The sequence below is a fragment of the Nyctereutes procyonoides genome, unplaced genomic scaffold (assembly GCF_905146905.1).
Source record: "Nyctereutes procyonoides isolate TBG_1078 unplaced genomic scaffold, NYPRO_anot_genome, whole genome shotgun sequence".
In the NCBI taxonomy this organism is placed as follows: domain Eukaryota; kingdom Metazoa; phylum Chordata; class Mammalia; order Carnivora; family Canidae; genus Nyctereutes; species Nyctereutes procyonoides.
In genome coordinates this window covers 5665776-5686180 of record NW_026575117.1, presented here as the reverse complement: position 1 = coordinate 5686180, position 20405 = coordinate 5665776, and the positions used below count along the sequence as shown (strand labels likewise).

Below are 20405 nucleotides of genomic sequence, written 5' to 3'. Positions count from 1 at the left end.
TTAATGGACACCGAGGGTTTACGCCACACGACCTGGTGTTCGCTTCCCAACGTGGGCTCTGACTCACGACCAGAAACCCAAGTCCCCTGACCTCAAGGATGATTGAGAAGATGAGCTTGGTCAACCCGGCTGGGTGGGTGTTTTTAAAGCTTGAAACAAAAACAGGAGACACGAAGGCATTTGCCTAGTCACCAGTCACCTCCTTATTTGGCAAATATTGAGTGAGGGAGACCCACAAACAAGAGGGAGGCCTGCAACGTGAGACAACGGACTGAACTCCTCCTCCCTTTCCCTTTGGCCAAGAAAGAATATGTTGGTTCCACGTGCCTGATGGGCCTTGGTCCCCTCACCCCGTGCTTGCTCTCCTGCCTTCCCAGTGTGGCTGACAAGCCAGAGCCAAATGCATTCACAAAGTGTGGACGAGATTCCCCACGACCATGGTTGTCTTTGTTTTGTTTTGGTTTGGTTGTTGGCAAGATTTTGTTTCTACATTTCTCTCTTTCTCTCTCTCTCTCTTCATTTCTCTCTCCCTCTCTCTGTCTCTCTGTCTCTCACCCTCTCTCACCCTCTCCCTCGCTCTCTCTTCCTCTCTCTCTGGACAGAACTGGCAAGTGCCAAGACTACCGAGGGCTCTTGGGCTCCAATGCATTCACCTGGTGGCACATTGGCTGGGTCCCTACCTGTGACTGCACGTTGGCTCCAACCTGGGCCCCTTGGTAAGAGTCCCCATTGAGTGACTGCACGCCCATGAACAAATCTCCAGAGTTTGACATGTTAAAAGAACTGGAAGAACCTGGAAAGGAAAGAGTGAGGCACCTGAATCACAGAAAGGAAAAGGCTCAACCCCTGCAACTAACAGCCAAGAGGAAGAAATGACATGCAAAGCAACCCCCCAAATAAATACCAAAATAAAAATAACATCAACAGAGTCTGGTTAGTAGCATGAAGAACAGAGCAAGCAATAAAGGGTGCATATCGTTCATGTTATGTGAAGCCACATGTCACTGCAAGTTGCCAATAGGACTGTGTCCCCTTAACAACTTCAAGCTGAAAAAGGGAGTATTTCTTCTCATTTGTTCTTCTCAACTTAGTCTATTTGAATTGGAAATGGTCTCCAGGACCTCTCTTTCATGCCCATAAAATTCTAGGGGTTGCCAGGGGACCACAAGCTGAAGAATCTGGGCTAGCCAATGGTACTTCTGCCACCATGATGGAGCACATGAGCTGTCCGGCTAGTTTCCAAATATGCCCCCACCAACCCATCTGCCCTCACATGGTAAGCAGCCCTGGTGGGGGGGTGGGGAGTGCATGAAGGCAATGGCCCACAGTAGGGCTGGGCCTGGGATGGGAGTCCATAGGACATTCCCTATTTCTAGAAAGAAGGTCAAGTTCCTTGCTGGGTGGCAAGCAGCCTGAGAGAGCCTCGAGGACCGCCAGGAGATGTGAGAATGGTCACTTCTTCCCTTGCCACCTGCTATCATGGAGGAACATGAAACAGAATAATGGGCCAGGAGTTCTGAAGCATGCATGAAATATGAAGTCCTAATAATAACGCTCAGGACAATCATAAAAATGGGCCTCAGGAAGAGCAGTCAACCCTCGGCTTTCATCTCCCAGAAAATAAGTCCTCTCCCAGATAGCCTCCAGGCAGCACCCGGGTGGCACTGTGGTACACTCAGCCCACCCTCGGCCTAAACACAAGGGCGTGGTGAAGCTTTCTATTATTCTGAAGTCATCGTGCAGCTCAGCGCATTAGGAAAGAAAGCTCAACGTGCAAGGTTTGGTTAAAACATGACGTTAGCCTAGAAAAGGAGAGACCTCAGGGACCCAGGTCAGTTCCACTCTATTCCCAACTGTCTTGCTCAAATTGCACTCTTGTCCTAACATTCTGGCAGCCATCATCCGTGTGGGATGGCCCAGCAATGATGCCCCAGCTCTGGTACTTTCTGAATCTCCCAAGACGGGGACCTGTGCTCTCCTAGAAGGCTGTCTCCCGGAGCTCAAGAGAAGGCTCTTTCTGTGCCATAGAAGAGTCACTTAACTAGCAATGAATTCTGAACCCTACCATTCTGCTCCATGTTGAACTGCTCCGAGTATATCTTCACACTTCCAAGGGGAGACCCACTTAGAAGGCCCACTTAGGTCCACTTGGGGAGACCCTCAAGGTAGGAAACATTTCCATTTTTCTTTGTTTGGGGGATGTCCATCCACACCCAAGAACCAGCTAGCTCCTGTGCTACATAAACTGATCCCCCACTCTCTCTTGTTGTGGGAAGAAGGGAATACTTTCTCTGGGGGGCAGGGAAGGGCGACCTGAGCACCATTCAGGGAACTACGATGTCCCCATAGCTCTGCAACATGTCCCATCTCATTGGGCTCACCTTTCTCTGTTTAGCTTATTCTGCAAGGATGTAGACGACTGGGGTCTTGAGCAAAAGAGGCCCAAGGTCTGACCAGGCAGGGCAGCTTGCCCTGGAAATTTCTTCCAGTAATGTGGTGCCAATCTCCCCAGCGTGCTGGGGAAGCAGCGCATGGCACAGATCACGGATTCCCAGGTTGAGAGACATAATTCCCAGGCCTGCATGTCCTACCTACATCCCTCTCAAGCCTTTCTTTTAATCAGAGGTAACCTCCATAATAAGAGCCATTTTATCATCGTTGTGGCAACACACGCTCACATTTAGATGGCATCAGAACCAAGGATGGTCAGCTCTGAGGCCCCAAATTGTGACTGTTTACGTAATATCAGAATTCCGCCACCCCCCCCGGAGAGTGTTCAGTTTGATGCCCAGATACTTTCTTTCTCACCCAATCAAATGCCATGCAATAAACCCACACTCCTTATGCCTCGCTGATGGTTTACTAGAAATCAGCACACAGACTGAGGAATTGGGAGAGACCCCCAGAAGGGCTGCGCTGGTGCCAAGGAACATGGCATCCATGGACCCATGAGGGTATGGAATGTGCCATTTACAAGATACACACTGCAATTGACACAGATGATTTAAGAAATATATGTGCATAGATAAATTGTAAATATGTCTGGCTGCCTAATGTACAGAGAGATAAATATGCGCATATCAATGGCCTTCATGTACAAATGCATTTGAATCAGAGCAGTAATTGCAGGAATAGTCCGGGTGCTCTTGCCTCTGCGGTTCTGGCATTTTGTTGTCCCTGTATAGCCATGTACTACACTACCATGGCCTCTGACTCTCTGATAAGTGTCTCGAGGCAGGGATGGCTCTGAGAGAAGAGGCCACATGCCACCAACGCAAGAAAGCAGACAGAACCCCACACAAAACTCGAAATAAGGAGGAGAAGACATGTCCTTCATCTGGCACTGGATGTCAGAAAAAAAAAAAAAACACAGAACGGACCACTCCCAGAGAAGGACATACTTCCCCGCCCAAGAGTGAGTGGGCCACCCGGGAGGTGCTGCGGATGCTCAAGGAACTAATACAGAAGCACCTGCATTGCTGAGAAGGTTCATCAAGAACCTCACCTGCAGGCGCCTGTAAAGTAATCAGCAATTACCAGAAGCACACTCTAAGATGTGCTCGCCCCTTAAAAGGTTCTGAGCTTGAGTGGGAAGGGAGGCAAGTGGCTCGTTTAAGCTGTCATCCAGACATCGGGGGCAGGTACAGAGCTACATCCGCACTCCACTGGACAGACAAGAACTAATGGATCACCTATGGATTCTAATGCAATGGCTCAGGCAAATATAAAGATGTGGAGATGTGTTAACATCCATTTTCCTAAGATCATTTCCTAAAGACTGCATTTCTACTTTAAAGAGTCTCTAGGAGACTTAAATGTGCTCAAGAAAAAAATCAAATAATCATAATTTTAAAAATTCTTACGAATTATGATTCATGACTGATGTTATTATGATTTTTAATCATAATTTTTTTAAAAACCTAGAGTACTAATGATAAAATCTAAACTTAGAACAAGCTTTCTACATTGGCATAACTGATGCTCTGGGCTAAAAATCTGCTTGTTGTGGAGGAATGTTTTCTGTACTGTAGGATGGTCAGCTACCTCCCTGGCCTCCATGCACCGATGCCAGTGGCACCTGCCTCCTGAAACTCTGACAACCACACGTCTGCAAACAGCCCCGATGTCCCCTGAGGTACAAGTTCACACTGTGGAGAACTAGTGATGGACAATAAGAGGGGATTTACTTTTTCTTACTGAGGAACTCGAAGTGTTTAAAAGCATTGACTCGTTATTCCTCATAGCACTTTTAATGAAGCAGATATATGACAAGTGTGGCCCCAATTTTGCAGTTTTGAAATCAAGGCTCCAGAGACATTAGGTGGCAGTAGGTCAAATTGGACGCTCAACACCATTTGGAGGCTAAAAGATGGAGCCTCTTTGCTAGATGTGACTTCATTGTGTCTCAGGCTGGTTTCTCTATTTTCTATGGTTATCCCCCTTCCAAACTCCAAAAATAATTGTTACTTTCTACTCAGGACAAAGCACAAGAGACAAAGGCCATCTGGTTCAACGGGAAAGCCCTTTGAGAAGGTGCACATGGCAAAGTTCTAGAGTTCCAATTCCGGCAGGCTGTGTTTTCATTTTCTACTTAGAAATTAAGGGAAGAAAGAACACAGCAGAAAACATCAAAGGGATAAATTCTTTCACTTGGTTTAAAAAGAAAAAAATCCTAAGAGTTCCCATGGATTTACTGTCAGCCAACCTCCCCGGATGTGTTACCTCCTCTCTAACTGTGGGTATTATATACACAAACTTCTCCTAGGAAGCCAGAGTCTAGGAGTTTTAATATGATCGTCTTCCCCCAATCCAGAAAAAACACCAAACCTTCTATTAGGGGGTGTAACAAATACGTACAAGGGCTTGCCACTAACTAAATAGTGCCAGAGAAAGGACTTCCATGGCTGAGCCTGCCGGTGTCCTTGACACACACACTGAGCCAGGAAAAGAATTCAAATTGGGGGAGGAAGTCCTTAGGCTCAATAAGCCTGGGATTACTTAGCTAATCACAGAATCTAATAAAATATCAATGCTGACGCCATGCCATGGCAAACATTTGTAATGCATGAGCCAGTTTCTTTCTTCTTGGATGCTAAATGTCCTCCAGAAGATAAGGTGACCTTCCAGAAGGGGCTCCATTTTTCTGAGATCTCATTCTTGCCTTTATAATCTCATCAAAAATAGAAATGAGAATGTGTCCTTCTAGGTGAGTGCAGACTTATGGATCCAAGGTTATAACTATTGCTTCGAATGGTCCCCATTCTTGCTTTTTGTTTTCTTGGAAACTTAATTTTCTTGCCTTCCTTCTATTCTCCCTGTTTGTTCTCTCCATTCTGCACAACACTGCTGGTGTCAAATATGAAGCATGTCAAGTATCTCTACATGCTTGCTCTTCCCCCCACGGGTCCTCGCCCAAAGTGATTTCAATGAATTATGCTTAAGGACACAGGAGATCAGCCATGTATCACTGAACAGGAATATTCAGAAGTGACCTAAATAAAGACACTGAGGTATTGCTGGTCCACACAAAAACTTCTAGAGGGAAGAGGATTTACTTGCAAAGTATCCTCTTTGCAGTAGAAATGAGTATGTATATTCAGTAAAGCTTCTGGGGGTGGGGAACCACAACAACAACCCTGTTCCAATATTAAGGATATAAAAGCTCCCAGGTTCCAGAACTCTAGACTTCAAACTCAGCCCACATATATTTCACTTATTAACCTTTTATTTAAAACTTGTACCTATTTCAATGATCACCTCCCTTCGGAATTATCAAGGAGCTAGTATGCAACTTCATAGGCACCCTATGTGAAAAGTCTGACCACTTTCAAGTTCTTGGTTTATCTGTGCAATGATCTGGGTTCTGTTAAGGGCGAAGGAAAATACACAAAAGCCCATGTCTAACTTTTCCTGTTAAAACGTTGATGAATAAAAACCCCGTGCTATTGCACATATACAATAGTATTTTCTTTTGTCTCTACTGTAAGAAAAAAAAAACAAAAAAGCACTACAAAGGGGTTCCTCTGCATATTATTTCCAACCACCCAGGCACAACTGGAAGGCTTAGCTCAAATTTTCCATAATAATTTACTCTGTGCTTAGAATAGTCACATAAGTTTAAGCTACCAGAAAAATTCTTTAGAAAACTGTAATCACTGACTGACATTCCAAGAGAGCCAACATAATTCTTAAACACAGAGCGGGGGTTTAAAATGCTTACTTTTCTCTTTTTAAGCGCTTTAGAAAAGAATAAAAAGTTAGGGCTTTAGTAATGAAGGGAGTCCACAGGGCCCTTCTAGGGACTAGTCATAAATCATGCCCAACCATCTGCAATGCAGATATTATCAGCGACAGGAAAAAGTCATTTTGATATCTGTTTTGCATTATGATAACCTTCGCAGGAGTGGTGAGTGTGTTTTTGCTAATGTTGACAGGACTGTACTTCTTCCAGAGACAAGTGCACATGTCTGCCTAGCAGTGTGATTCAACTAGCATTGGCTGAAGTCTGAAATGCTTAATAGTTGACCAGATGGGGTAGAAGGAAACTCTTCGGTTAGTGAATCTCTTAGCCTTGATCCTCTGTCAATCATGCCATGATGGGGAGAGAAGGAAATGCACACGCACAACCCTCAAAAGGTAAATATGCTCCTTAGAGTTACCCGACCTGGTGTGCTGGGAAAAGTACAACTAGACTGCATTCTACATTGTCTTACCATGTCCATGCCTACAAAGCCCCGGCCACTCTTCATGTAAGATTCCAATTAAACAAAAGAAGGCCGTGATGGTACAGCCCAGTGATGGTCCTCCCAGTGGAGAACCTTATAACAATTTAGGGCATCTAGATGCTCACAGAAGACATTAGTGTGTGGAGCCTTACAGGTCTCCAGGAACAGCCCACCATACGGTAGAAAGAGAATTTGTTTTAGTGAAAAAACAAGCCTTGGGCTCAAACACACTTCCCAGAAATTAGATTTTTCATCACATTATGGTCAAACACATTTGAATTTGTGACCCTTCAAGTTGGAGACAATCTTCTGAGATATACAACCCACCGCCAAAATCAGTGTAGCTGGTTCATAATGGGGGGCAAATATCACATGATCTGAGACCAAAAGTATTTAAAAAGGAAGTAGCTCTGGTTTTCTCTTACAAAAAAAAACCCAAAAAAGTACCAACATGTCTTCCACAGCATAAACACTACGGTTATATTTTATGTATCATTGACTACGTTTTTTTTTTCATGTGTGGAAATTCACAACTGGTGGTATGAGGCAAACCCCAAAATATCTTACGTTAGCCCAAACTCTGAAGTTAGTGATATAATGCACGTTCACTAAAATAAAACCAGGGGCGTAGTACATGACTAATATCATAACCAGAAAACTGGAATCTGAATAATTTGAATTAATGACTGGCAATTTTCTTTGTAGTTTATGTAAAGAAACCAACAAATCAAAACAGTAAAGAATAACAACTATAAACAATGTACAGCAGTAACCCCAGTCTGGCTTTGCAGACCAGAGCATTATAATGAGGAATACTCTTGCTGAGAATGTATGCTAGTAGGTCACCCAAACAGTATGTGATGGGAACAGCAAAGTAGACAAGGATAAAAACTTTATATGAGCCAGACTAAATGCTACAGCTCCCAAGGGATTATGTCCAAGTATTAGATCTAGCTCATTGTCATCTTTGAAAGGAGAATGTGAAGGTCTTCTCATCAAAACCAACCAATTTAGGCCTGTCCAACTTGGACAGACATATTATCGCAAACCTCCAGGCAAGCCCATCTTATAAACAGTAAAACACACTGCTCCTTGGAAATGAAAGGAAAAACCCAAAGTGGCATCAACAACAAAAAGGACAATCAAATACGTAAGTTAACCAACTGGAAACCTAGAGAGTGAAAGAAAACCCCAATGTAGGAAAAGCAAGTATAAAAATGGAGCACGATCCCCCCAAATCAAAGAAAAAACTAACCAGCTGAGTTAGGAGTCGAGGGTGAGTTAGCTTGGCTTCCATGGGCTGACACATTGGTAGCAGTGACAGCCGTTTTGGCAGCATAAATATTGGCTTCCTCTTGAAATTTACCTATGTTCTTCTTGTACCGGATTCGCTTATTTCCAAACCAGTTTGATACCTAGAGCAGTTTAAGAGAAGAGGAGAAAGTTAACATTCCGTCCTACGCAAACATCTCAGGGGAAAAGGGGGCATCAAGAGAGGGTTGCAGGCAGGCTGCACCCCACGTCCCAATCCTATTCTGATTTCGAAACATCAATGAAAAGATGCGAAGGAAGAGCACCGAGAGGGGCCGCTGCCTACAAGGAGAGTCTCCTGCTTAACACAGCACCATAGAGCAAAACCACGCCGCAAAAACTTCCTACGGAGGAGCTGCTCATTTGGACTCGGACAGTTAGTTTAGGGTAAGCATTTTAAACTTGCTTACTCTTAAGAACATGACACCAAAATAAACATAGCATTTCAGGGGAAATGTTACATATCAGTGCTAACACTGAGCAACGAAGAGGCGTAGACTTTCAAACATCCATACAAATCTGTATCAACATATAGGTGTTCGCACCTAAGGATTAATTTTAAATAGTTAGAATTTATGTAATGCTAACACGGACTAGATTCTTAACTGCATGTACTATATAGACCTTAGGATCAGTATAATCCAATCCGATAGATTTCACCAAGTTATTTTGTGCAAAGCTTGGTGTTATCTACTCAAGGAAAAGCTGAGCCATACCACAGATTATTCCTTTGAATTCCAGGCTTTAAATGTTAAAGCCAATACGCAAAATAAACCTAATTTATTTTCATTTGTTAAGTTATTTCCTTCATGTGGTTCACAGCAGCTGTCCTGGCTTGCTTCTGTGTCCCCGTTCCCTTTTTACCAAGACCTCTGCTAGACACAAGAGGAGATGTAGTGAAATTCAGGTTTTACCCTTATAGTTCCTGCCTTATGAGGAACGTTTTATACCCCATATTCCAGATGTGATTTCAAACATTTTAAAATACTGTGTGTTTTTTTTTTTAATAAAATTACAAAATAACCAATGGATTTGGTGAGGGAAGAGGAAGTTGATAACACATGTACCACATAGTTTATACTTACCCAAACAGTGGTAGATAAAGGAAATTTTTCCAAGCTACGGTTACCTTGTAAATACATTAGCAAAATTTTAAAATCTTATAAGGTAAGCCCTCCTATGCCTGTGTGGCTTATGCTACGGGAGAAATGCCAAGCCTTTGTTATCAAAACCAAACCATACCATTGCAGTATTAGTAAATGAGAGGAAAAAAAATTCAGTGAGAAATTGCTTTATTTACTGTAAATGCTGCAGTGCCTACAGAGAGTTATGTTAGGAGAGGAAGGGCACTCTGGGGCCATTTTAGGACCACAGTATATCTAATATCATTCCAAAACTCATGCTTTCCTTGATGTAACTTTCACTACTGATATGAGGGAGAGGAAAAGAGGCAATGAGATTTTTCTAAGGTAACTGATGAGTTGGAAGAAAAGGGAAAAGATGAAGGTAGTTTGGGAGGGCTTTTGAGGAAGAAAAGAAACGCCTGAGGTCTAGTTAAATAAGCTACGTGAGGAGATGGAACGTGTTGTGGGAGTGACTCCCCCTCAATGAGGAGAACAGACTGGTGAACAAGGTGCTTAGTCGGTTCAGGCATTTCCTACAGTATCAGATGCCCTGAGCCATGTATGTAATCAGTGCTTTCATTAATGAACTTGCCGTTTGCAGCTGTGGAGCATTTACTATGTGCCAGACACTAGAGACACATAGAGGACAGACACAGACAGGTAATACAGAAAAAATAATCGGTTCTCTTGGGAGAGTTTAATCACATCCCAAACATCTTAAGTTCGAAGAGTCTGGGCAGAGCCATGGCAAAGTCCAGCAGGAAGGAAGATACACGAGCTCGCTGTGCCAGGAGAATCTCATCTGAATATATTCAAATAAAGGTATACTTGCAGCTATAAGCAGAGAAGAGATCTCTCCGAGAAAGTGTGTAGAACAATACTTTTCCAGACTGAGTGTGCACAGAGAGCTTGTTAAAACAGATCCCATCCACCCTCCCTTAATTCTGACTCAGGACTTGGGCTGAGACCTAAGAATTTACACTTCCAGCCAGCTCCCAGGAGTTGCTGATGCTGCCTTCTGTAGACCACACTCCAAGCAGCATGAGTACAGAGAACGGCAGTCTAGGGATCAGAGGAGAGGATGGTCTTTTTGTATCAGCACATTTTTGTTCTGGAACATGGAAGGAATCAACAGTAAGTAGATTTCGAAAGAATCTGTGGCTTAAAAAAAATTGGGTAAGAATTACGGGAGAGGCTTGAAGAGATGAGGACTAAAGAAAAAAACAAATGGTATTTCTAGGTTAAGTAGAGACAGTAGATCCTTTAAGAAGACCAAGCAAAAGTAGCCCAAGAGGAAGAAGGAAACTCCACAGAGAAGAGTATCAAGGAAGCTAAGGGTGGAGAATTTCAAGAGAGAGGGGTAATTTCTTTAAAGATTTATTTATTTGTTTTGTTATTTATTTGTTTTGAAAGAGAGAGAGAGTGCACACATGAGTTGGGGAACGGGTAAAGGGAGAGAATTTTTCATGCCGACTCCTTGCTGAGTGCAGAGCCCAATGTGGGGCTCAATCTCAGGATCCTGAGATCATGACTTGAGCCAAAACCAAGAGTCAGATGCTTAACTGACCGAGCCACCCAGGTGCCCCAAGATGGAGGGGTATTTATTAACCAAAAAAAAAAAAAAAAAAAAGACAAAAACAACAACAAAAAAGAAAGAAAGAAAGAAAGAAAGAGAAAGAAAGAAAGAAAGAAAGAAAGAAAGAAAGAAAGAAAGATACAGCCCCAAAATGGCTTTTAAAAAAAGTCTAAAATCTGCAGTCCTTAGATTTGAGAACTAAAAGGAGATTTAATAAATCATGTGGTCCAACAAACCATGATTGGCAGATGGGGCAATTAAGACCCAAAAAGAGGGAGTTCCCTAAAATCTTACAGTTGACTCTTGACAAAAACATGCTCCAAGACGAATGCTCTTGTTATAGCACCATATCATACTGTCTCCCATTGGGACTTGTTTGGCAACAGCGAGACAGCTTCATTGTTGTTGGGAGGGAGGAATGTGATGGGAAAGGAAGATGGCATGGCCTTAGGATGGGTGAAGCAAAGGGAAAAGTGATATAAATGTAAATATTCACCTCAGTGGACAAATTATGTGTACTTTGAGTTTCCATAATAATGGAGGTGAAAGTTGCTGGAATGGGCCGGGAGTCCATCTTTGATTGAGATAGAATACGGACTAGCTCCTGGGAGATGTTCCTTCTACCTTCAACAGGGCTTTAGAATTCCTAATCCCAGAATTAGATTTCAAAGAGTCTAGTGATTTAATTCTACTCTAGAAGCAGAAGATTCCGTATATCAAATTCACTGATGGTCAGTTAGGGATATGGTCCATGCCTGGAACCATTCCTCACACACGCAGAAGATATCAAGAAGCATCAATTCCCTTTTCTTGTGGACAAGGGATCTAAAGTTGGACAAGAATGGTTAGAGACCTAGACAAAACCAGGTCACGGTGAGTTTGACCACTCATGCATGCTCTGCTTTCCTAGGGTTAAGACTGGAACAATCTTCCCCTGGGTCAAAGCACCTAAGGAGGGTCTGAGTTGAAAGGAGCTGGTGTTTCAACTGCAAATTCCCCAAAGCTTGTCGGGGAGGCCCTGGCAATCTCTTCATTGTGCGTACACTGTGTGGAGTTCTATATTCTGACTGGACCTAATTCAGCTTAGTTAAACACAGGTTGACGGGATTAGCACCCAGCACGGAGTAACAGAAGCCAAGACTCAACTCAAGGAAGTACAAATGCTCGCTTTATACAAAGCAGCATCTATTCTGGTTGGAAAATGTTAAGTGAAGTTTCCCACTAGAGTAGCCTTCTTTCCCTCATTCCCCCAACTCCCTTTCTGGAAATGTCAGTAGATTTGGTTCTCCAGCAAGTGATAGAATTCAGGGGGACTTTCTCTGGTAGCTTTCAGAACTATGGTTACTGTTCTCAACTAGAGACCAGTGGTGATATTTTAAGTTTGGAAGAAATAATAGTTTTAGGTGGATCTTTTGGGTAGACAAATACACATACACATACACATTGCCTACTTTTTTTTCTTCATACTAACGTTGAAGACTTCAGGTCCATAAAAATGTGTTATCATGTGTCTTTCCATGTCAACAGGCACCTGTTAGGGTTGTTGCTTTTTGGGAAAAGGGGGCACTCAGTGACATTTTGTGCAACCATCCCATTGCAATCTTAGTGACATGTTAAAATCCACACACTTCATCAGTTACAGAGTGAGCACATCAAGAGAAGACATTTGAGTCCCTTTCATTTACAAGTTCCATTCGCTGACAACTTCCTAGGTTGGGCAAAAGATGGGCTAAGGAATGGGTCGTGTTTGAGAAAACAATAGGAAGAATGCAGAGAGCTTTCCAAGTGCCTGCAAGAACATTGACCTTCTCCTAGTCTGTTGGTCCCTCTCAAGATTGTCCAGGTACCTAACTGGAAACTCTCCAGTTGAAACATCTCATGTGTTTACCTTGCCCTGTTAGGTTAGGGCTTAAGCAAATGGAGCCTACAGGCCATTACGAAAGCCCAGTAAGGCAGTATCTCCGAGCCCCTGCCTTGTGGCTCCCTCAGAGCCACGTGACAGACAGGCTGAGACTTTTCAGGGCTCCTTACCTGGGACACTGTGATGCCACACTTCTTGGCTAACTCCTCTTTGGCTTCCTCACTGGGGTAAGGGTTGCTGAGATGGGAATAGAAATATTCATTCAGGATTTCCGTCGCTTGCTTGTTGAAATTTCGTCTCTTCCGCCTTTGTAAAGAGAAAGGAAAGAACAACAACAAAAAAGTTCACAGCGAGTACGTATAAAAAGGGAATGAGAATCTACTTCTGGGAAAAGACAAATTTTTTATTTAAAAGTGGATTCAAGGAAATGTGCATTAAGGGGCTGGATGCCAAAACCATCATTGAAGGTATTTGTTAAGCACTTGATTGTACGTCACTGGAGCGCTTGGCCAGAAGAACAGTCACAGATGCTCGCACGGAGTGGTGAGGAACAAAAGTTGCAAAACCCAATCACCTTGGTTTTGAATCTTGGACCAACTGAACGCCAGCTGGGGGAGTGAGATGCCCGCCCTCCAAGCCTCAGCTTCTTCTTCAGCTGAGAGTGAATACAGTCACGCTGGCCTTGCAGAGTGACTGCAGGTGGAAAATAGCGAGTGTGCTCTGCACAGTGCCCGGGATAGTGTAGTGGCAAGTGCTAGGTGACGGGGTTTCTTCCAAGGCTCCAGGCATTGGATCTCACCCTTGGTAGCAATCAATTCAAGTTACTCATTTTGCACAACTAGTGAGATAGGTATGGTTCTTCCCATTTACTAATGAAGAACTGAGTCCATAGGTCATTCGGCTAGCATGTCCTAGAACCAAGATATTAATTCAGGTCTTCCTGACTATAAAACCCAACCTCGCCCTTAGAAACAAATCATCTCCTGGCAATTACAGAGACTTTGCCGCCTTAAGTTAAAAATAAGTTATTATTTCCCCTGTATTCCATTCCCAGGTAAATGCACACAGCACTTTTTAAAGGCATCTGGGGAAGAGGGTGTGGAAGGCATGGAAATTAGCCCCCTGGATTGCTTGACCTCCCTTAGAAAGAGAAAAGTGGCACTTCTTAAGCAAGAACAGCTGCTAAATGGTAAAACAAAAGCCCACAGAAATCTTTTTAATACACAGGTTGCTGAAAGGAAGAGAACCACTTTTTGAATAAAAGCATTTTTCTGTCTTTAAAAAAAAGTGCTAATTGAACTAATTTAAAGTGAGAATCACTTTATTGCCGCCTCGCAGCTAAGGCCTGTAGGCAGCTGGGGGAGCTGTTTGGGGACACCAGGCTCGCAGCAGAGGCTGGCTGGCCCTCCTCAAGGTGGTGGGGACTCCATCTTTAAATTAGCTCTATTAGCACTTTGCCTTTCTTGCTTTTATCAAAAGCTTTTTCCTTATGGAAGGGATTTCCAGAATATCCTTGGTTATGCCAGGACATAGGATTTCCCGATTTAGCCCACCAGAAAGCACTGATCGCCTCGCTAGACAAGAAATTCAGCTAATATTGTATTTTCAGGGTCCCACTTGGATTAATTAACACAATAAAGTGCCTGATTTTACCGGATGAACACCATCTGTCCATAGGTATTAACCACATCTGTCCAGACTATGCCAAGCCCAAGTCACTTTCCCAAATCATGCTGAGTTTCTGGGTCACCCAGCATCAGAAATTGGGCAGAATGGATTTTTTAAAAAAGCCCATCTCAAAAAATAGGCATTTATTAAAAGTCCTTGCCTGATGGGAATTTGAGGAAGATAGCCAAGTGGCGAGCACGGGCTCCAGGCCAGGCTTTAGATAACCCTTGGCTTCTTCTCTGCCTAGAGAAAACAGTTGTCTTAGGCCTGGGGAACTGGACCCTGAGGGCTCCCCTAATTGGGAGAACCTCGGTTCATTCATTCAGCTGTCTGCATTAGCATCACACTGTATTTTTTGGGAGTCTTCCAACTGAGCTCAAAGGAAGCCTCTCTGGAATGAGCTGGTGGGGCGGGGCTGGTGCAGACAGCTGTTCCCGAATCTCTTCCCATAGTCATGTGCAACCTTCCCTAGGTGGTCTCATCTACTCTGATGGGCTCCCTTATCACCTCTCTTAGAGCCGTCTCCACAGAGGGCCTCGGAAATCCCAACATCAGGACTTCTCAGAACTTCAGGAAACCTAGTGAAAATGATGTACTTCTGACGATAAGGTTATTTGAGCTAGACATCTGGTTTTGGCTTGAAGTGTTAGCCGCTGGGTGAGTTAACATTTGTGACTTTGAGCTCAACAAAAGCCTCGGGAGTTGGGTATCTAGATTTTTATTGTAAGAGGCTGATCATCAAATAGTACTGGATGCCTAAAATGTGGCATTTTAGGAAGGAAACCTTTTGCATCAGAGTGACTCAAGAGTGGGAAGTGCAGCACCACAGACACACATTGCTAAATACCAAATGTGACTCTCCTAAGAGTCACTGTCCATCTACTACTGCACTTCTCCGGCTTCAAACACACTCTGTGTCTCCAAAACTAGCATAGGATTTCACCCAAAGCAGCTCCATTGTCTTCCTTACCACACCCCCTTGGATGCAGGTCATTGTATCTAATTTGTTCATTCATTCATTCATTCATTCATTCATTCAAATATTTGAGTACCTAGCAGGTGCCAGAACCTGGAAGCGATTCTCAACCCCTCCTGCTGTCTTACCTTCATCAGATGATGGGCCCCAAAGCAAGTCCTGCCAGTTCTATTCTTTCAAATCCAACTCTTTTATTCTAGCCTATTGCTGCTCTATTTTTGAAATGGGTTCAGATAAGCCACTATCTATCATGTGACGGTCTTGCCAGTGCTGCGCAGTGGCGCTTTCAACAGTGAGGGAAATGTTCTAGATCTGTGTTGCCCAGTACAGTGGCCATGAGCCTGCTCTTGACCACTGAGCAACTCAAATGTGGCTAGTGAAACCGAGCAGTTAATTCTGAAATCTTATTTATTTCCATGTTAATTCAGTTTGAATTAATTTAAATTTAAAATCAAATAGCCACTTACTAGATGGTGTAACTCTAGACCGACGCTTTCCAGAAATACAAGGAAGGTGTGAATTCACAGCCCTGCTGCACACCGTCAAGAGCATGAAAGGTCTTTAAAACCTCTTTAGTTTATTCTGTGATGAACCAATGTTTATCTTAAATTAAAATGATCTTGCTTTGCATATTTGAGTAAAATGGGGAAGGTACTTCATATTTATTTTGTGTTCACCCAGTTTGAAGAGCACAGGATTTAACGGGGGTTCTTACTGCATCTCTTCTCCCATTCAGCTCATCTTCAAGAGAAGCACTACAATAATTTTCCCCAACCATGGATCTGATCATGTCACTAATCATAGTAATAGTTATAGTAATAAAAATAAAATATAAATATGATAAAATAATATATAACATAGTGATAGTTAATATATTAAGTAATTCTTTTATGAATTACTGTGTGAATACCATATTCCAGACACTATACAAAGTCTTTTTTTCTTCAAATTATCTTAATTACTCCTGCGTATAGGACTAGGCCCATTTTACAGACAAGAGTCCTAGAGAGGACAGGTCACTTAGCCTGAGTTACAAAGGTTGCCAGAATTGGAATCCAAGCAGTGCAGTTTGAGAACTTATGCTACAAATTACTGTATCCTTTCCTTAAACAGCTCTAACGGTTTCTGCCGCTTTTCTCAGGACAAATTTGAAATCTTCACGGGCACAGTTAGGAGTGTTCAATGGATCTGTCCCATCCCTAGTGCCTCATTTCCCCCAGCCCTAAACATGCTCTGCATAATTTCATCTAGCCACATCATATGCTTCTCCATTCCCCAAAGACACTTGTGACTTTTATGCTCCTATGCTTCTTCACACCAACCTGTGTATTTCTCTCCCACGGCATTTGCCACAGGTTTCCATATGTCTCCCCAGCTACACAGCAAATTCCTCAAGGGTTGAAGCCACATGGCATTCCTCTTTGAAACCCCAGTGCTGACACATAGTAAGCATTCCGGGTAAGTATCGCCCATTGAAGTTGGGTTATGTTGTTTCACCGTGCCCATGGGAGTCCTTCTGCTTGGCAAACACCATGCTGACTCTGAGATCCCAAACCCTCTACCCTCTCCCACAGAGCTGGTAGATGTACTTCATGGAACACGCAATTTTATGTTCACTCGTAAGAATTGTCTGCTTGTTCCACACAGTTATGAACACCTTGAAGGTAAGACCCCCAATTGATATGTGGGTTTTTTCCTCTTATTTTTTCCAGTGGCTACTACAGCGTTTGGCAGAGAGTAAACTCAAGGAGATACATCAATCTAAATACAGGTGAGAGGGCCCAGACCTTCCTGGATGTCCCGCCCTCTCGTTGTCTTCTACTTTACTACTTCATTTTACATAATCCCTCTGTCAGGGTGAAATGCAGAGGTGTTCTTCGAGCTGTTTATCCTCTTATTGTTGTCTCCAGCAAAATGTGGTTGAACAGAAGTTAAAATTATTGCTTGAAAATCATTAAGAGTTTTGTTAAGTTCTCTCTCTCTCTCAACTGAGAAAACGGTGTTGATGGTCCTGACAATAACCTTACAAGTTTGATAGCACAAAGTTTGGTACATAGCATGAGATAATAAATGTAGAATGAATGCATGGATGGATGGATGGATGGATGGATAGACTTATTTCTGGCACAATTAAGTCAATGTAAGGAAAAGAAAAAAGAAATGACCTGAATGGACAAACCTGGACCAAGTGCTCAGCTGAGGAGTTGGGAAGGCAAAATTATAAGGTCCAGGCTCCAGCCTGGCATCCCCTCCCTCCCACCAAGTGTGGGTGGAGCTGTGACCAGGAATGGATATCCATCCTGTGTCCTTGTGTCTCAGGAGATTAGGTTAAAACCTTAAAATGGTGAGATCCCCTTGCTGGCTTCCAGGAAGAAAGCAAGCAGCCAAGATGTATGCTGGCCAGGGAGAGAGTGGCTCCTGGGAGCTGGGGACCTCAGTCCCACAACCACAAGGAACTGAATTCTGCCCACAGTGGGAATGGGTGTGAAATAGGACCCTGAGCCTCAAAATGAGATCACGGCCTCTCCTGACACCCAGATTACAGCTTTGTGAGACGAAGGGCAGAGGATCCAGTTCATCTGTTCCCAGACTTCTAGACCACAGAAAACTGTTCCATAGTATCTTTGTGTTGTTTTAAGCTGCTTTGTGGTCACTGGTTAGGTGGCACCAGAAAACTGAGATGAGGAGTATTTCACAATAAAGTCAGATCATTCGATTCCACATACCTGTGACAATACCAAGCCTAATCGTGCCACTAAGTATTTTACTTGTCTTCCACCAAATCTTTCACTGATGAAGCCCAGCCCGTCAGATGCATGTGAATATTAGCACTGACTCTGTCTTTCTCACTGAGATTTGCTTAGCAAGAGCTCCAATTATAGCACTGGAAGCAATGATAGGAACTACCCCAGTTACAAGGTCTGGGTAAATATTTCTTTCTGAGCTGAGAAAACCATTTGCTCAGCTGTGGGCTGGCCTTTGGAGTTATACTCCAAAGTTATACTCACCGACACCAGATAGACCCTCAAAATAAATGCTGCTAACGATGATAATAGCTTTGTTGTTTTAGTTTGGAACCATGGCTCAGAGGCAGTGATTCAAAGGTTGCAACCAAAGCAGGAAAGAGGCCCTCTCTTAAGTGATTGTCCTTCTGATGCCAACTGGAACCATCCAGGCGAAGACTGTTGGAAGTGACAGGAACTGCGTACAAAGCTCGCCCAGTTTTGGGTCTGACCTTCAGCTGTGCACAGCACAGTTACAGCGAGAAGAAATCCAACAAGACAATGATTCTGCTCCTCCCTCCTCCCCGGGTTCTCTCTGCATGGGAATCCAGTGTGGGCCCAACGTTCCTCTTTTTCAGTAACTGCCAACATAAATACCAACCCCAGAATTTTAACTAGGGGGGTTTCCATGGGGATGGAAGCAACACATGCAGAGTGGCGGTGGTGGCAGCATGGGTGCCGAGCCCAGACAGAGGCCACCAGTCACTTGCACTCTGGATTGTGAGTACCAGCCTGCTTTAAAGAAGCTGGGCTGGCAGCAGGCCATCAGGCGAGGGAGATGCACAGGGGACCTGCTTCAGGGCGACTCTGCCTCCTTCTGCATCACCATGCCCAGCTGGAAAAAGCTCTCTTTGTGTTAACTTTCTCTTGACTGATCCTGTGGAATTCTGGTGGCCCAGAGACACATTTTGCTAGCTGGCATTCTCATTCTGTATTCCATGTGACCCAAAACACACTGAATAAAAGGGAGTTTAGGAGATGCCAGGGAGTTTTAAAGAGGTCTGTGGACCGCAAAAACCACCATTGTGAACAGAGAGAAATACAGGTAAGCACTAAATAATGCATGACTTCGAGGGTGAAAAGATTCTACAAGGAGCAGTGACTCTGTCTCATTGAAAAGGGACAAAACCATAGATCATGAAATGGCATACTGTCCTGACACACCTGAAGTTCCAATAACCCAAATCATAGAGTGGGGTGATTTTTAGGAATTGAAGCAATGACTAGTGAAATCTGCACTTACAGAAGCTGGCTAATCTAAGATGGGCTGCAGATCGTGAAGGACACCCACACTCTGCAAACATGTCTGCAAGATCAACTATCGAAACACTCCTCCCCAGTAAATGAAAGATATGATGATTGCCATCTTGCAGCCAGCATACCAGAAGTTAAAGATACCAGAGGGATTTGCATAAATCCAGTGGTCTAGAGAATCAAGGACCAAGGGCTGATTACTGGTTCTCTGTTCTCTAGTTTTTTATCTTTGTTTAAAAGGACTTTTCAATCTAGGATTTCTTCGACTGAATTCTATGAACTCACAAGTGAGGTCACGAGTAGCAATGCCAGATGGAAGACATGAAGCCTGGATTGAAAATGTGGCCCCTGCTCCTCCTCCTCCACATCCTTGTACTCCTAATATGCAGCTCAGAGTATGCCACGTGGCCACCTACTTACAAAGATTTGTTAAGCCGAGCAAAATGCACTCTCTGGCCATACGTAACGTGGAGAAGATCCCAGCTTTTCAAACTGCACTAACGTTCTGGAGAACATGTGTCCCTGAGGCATCCAGTGAGACTGCTACAAGCCCAGGGCGACAATAGGTAGCTCTAAAAGAGGTACTGAGCCATAGGAACACAGAAGTGCGACCTTTGCTCTCACCTGCCTCACTCATTCCTGCTTCCCAAGCAGAGTGAGTAACAGTGGGAACAGAAGGCGTCCCTTCTCATCACACATTTTCCTGGAGCTGCCTAAAACCGATGGCTGATGCCGTCCTGCAGCCTCCCTCTCCTGACCCAAGAAGCAGGCTGCCATTCAGCATGGCTTTGGACATGGTGCAAATGGAGCCTGGAGAGAGGGGCCAGCTATGGGTCCCAACCCCGGATCTGGGATATCCCCAGTGGACAGGTGGCCCTGTTGGCGACTCACCGCGCATCCAGAAACCGGGAGCGCAGGATCATGACGGCCTCACATGTGCTCTGCTTGAGCTGCATCTGGATGGAGCTGAACTTGCGATGAATGATGCTGACCATCCGCTCGATCTCCTTCGGGGAGATGGGCCTGGTCCGGCTCTGCTCCCGCAGGAGGTTCATCACGTGGGTGGTAAACTCGTTGCACGCCTAGAACAGCAGGACAATCAACACCGGCACATGTGGACGGCCAGG

The 20405-nt window shown here is 44.0% G+C and overlaps 1 protein-coding gene and 1 long non-coding RNA gene across 4 annotated transcripts in view; one reads left to right on the top strand and one right to left on the bottom strand.

Annotated features, from left to right (window-relative positions):
• PBX1 (PBX homeobox 1) overlaps positions 1-20405 on the bottom strand; it is a 292213-nt gene that overhangs the window by 32148 nt on the left and 239660 nt on the right. For 2 of the 3 annotated variants that reach the window (XM_055333977.1, XM_055333978.1), the window contains 4 exons: positions 20170-20360; positions 12768-12903; positions 7981-8140; positions 681-793 (listed from right to left, as the gene is read on the bottom strand). In XM_055333977.1, coding sequence (XP_055189952.1) covers positions 681-793; positions 7981-8140; positions 12768-12903; positions 20170-20360 — 600 coding nt within the window. The remainder of the gene's footprint in view (positions 1-680; positions 794-7980; positions 8141-12767; positions 12904-20169; positions 20361-20405) is intronic. The other variant, XM_055333979.1, reaches the window with a different exon arrangement.
• Positions 10261-17046, top strand: LOC129515226 (uncharacterized). Its single transcript, XR_008665541.1, has 3 exons — positions 10261-10294; positions 16597-16699; positions 16954-17046. It is a non-coding gene; the product is annotated as an uncharacterized LOC129515226 (long non-coding RNA).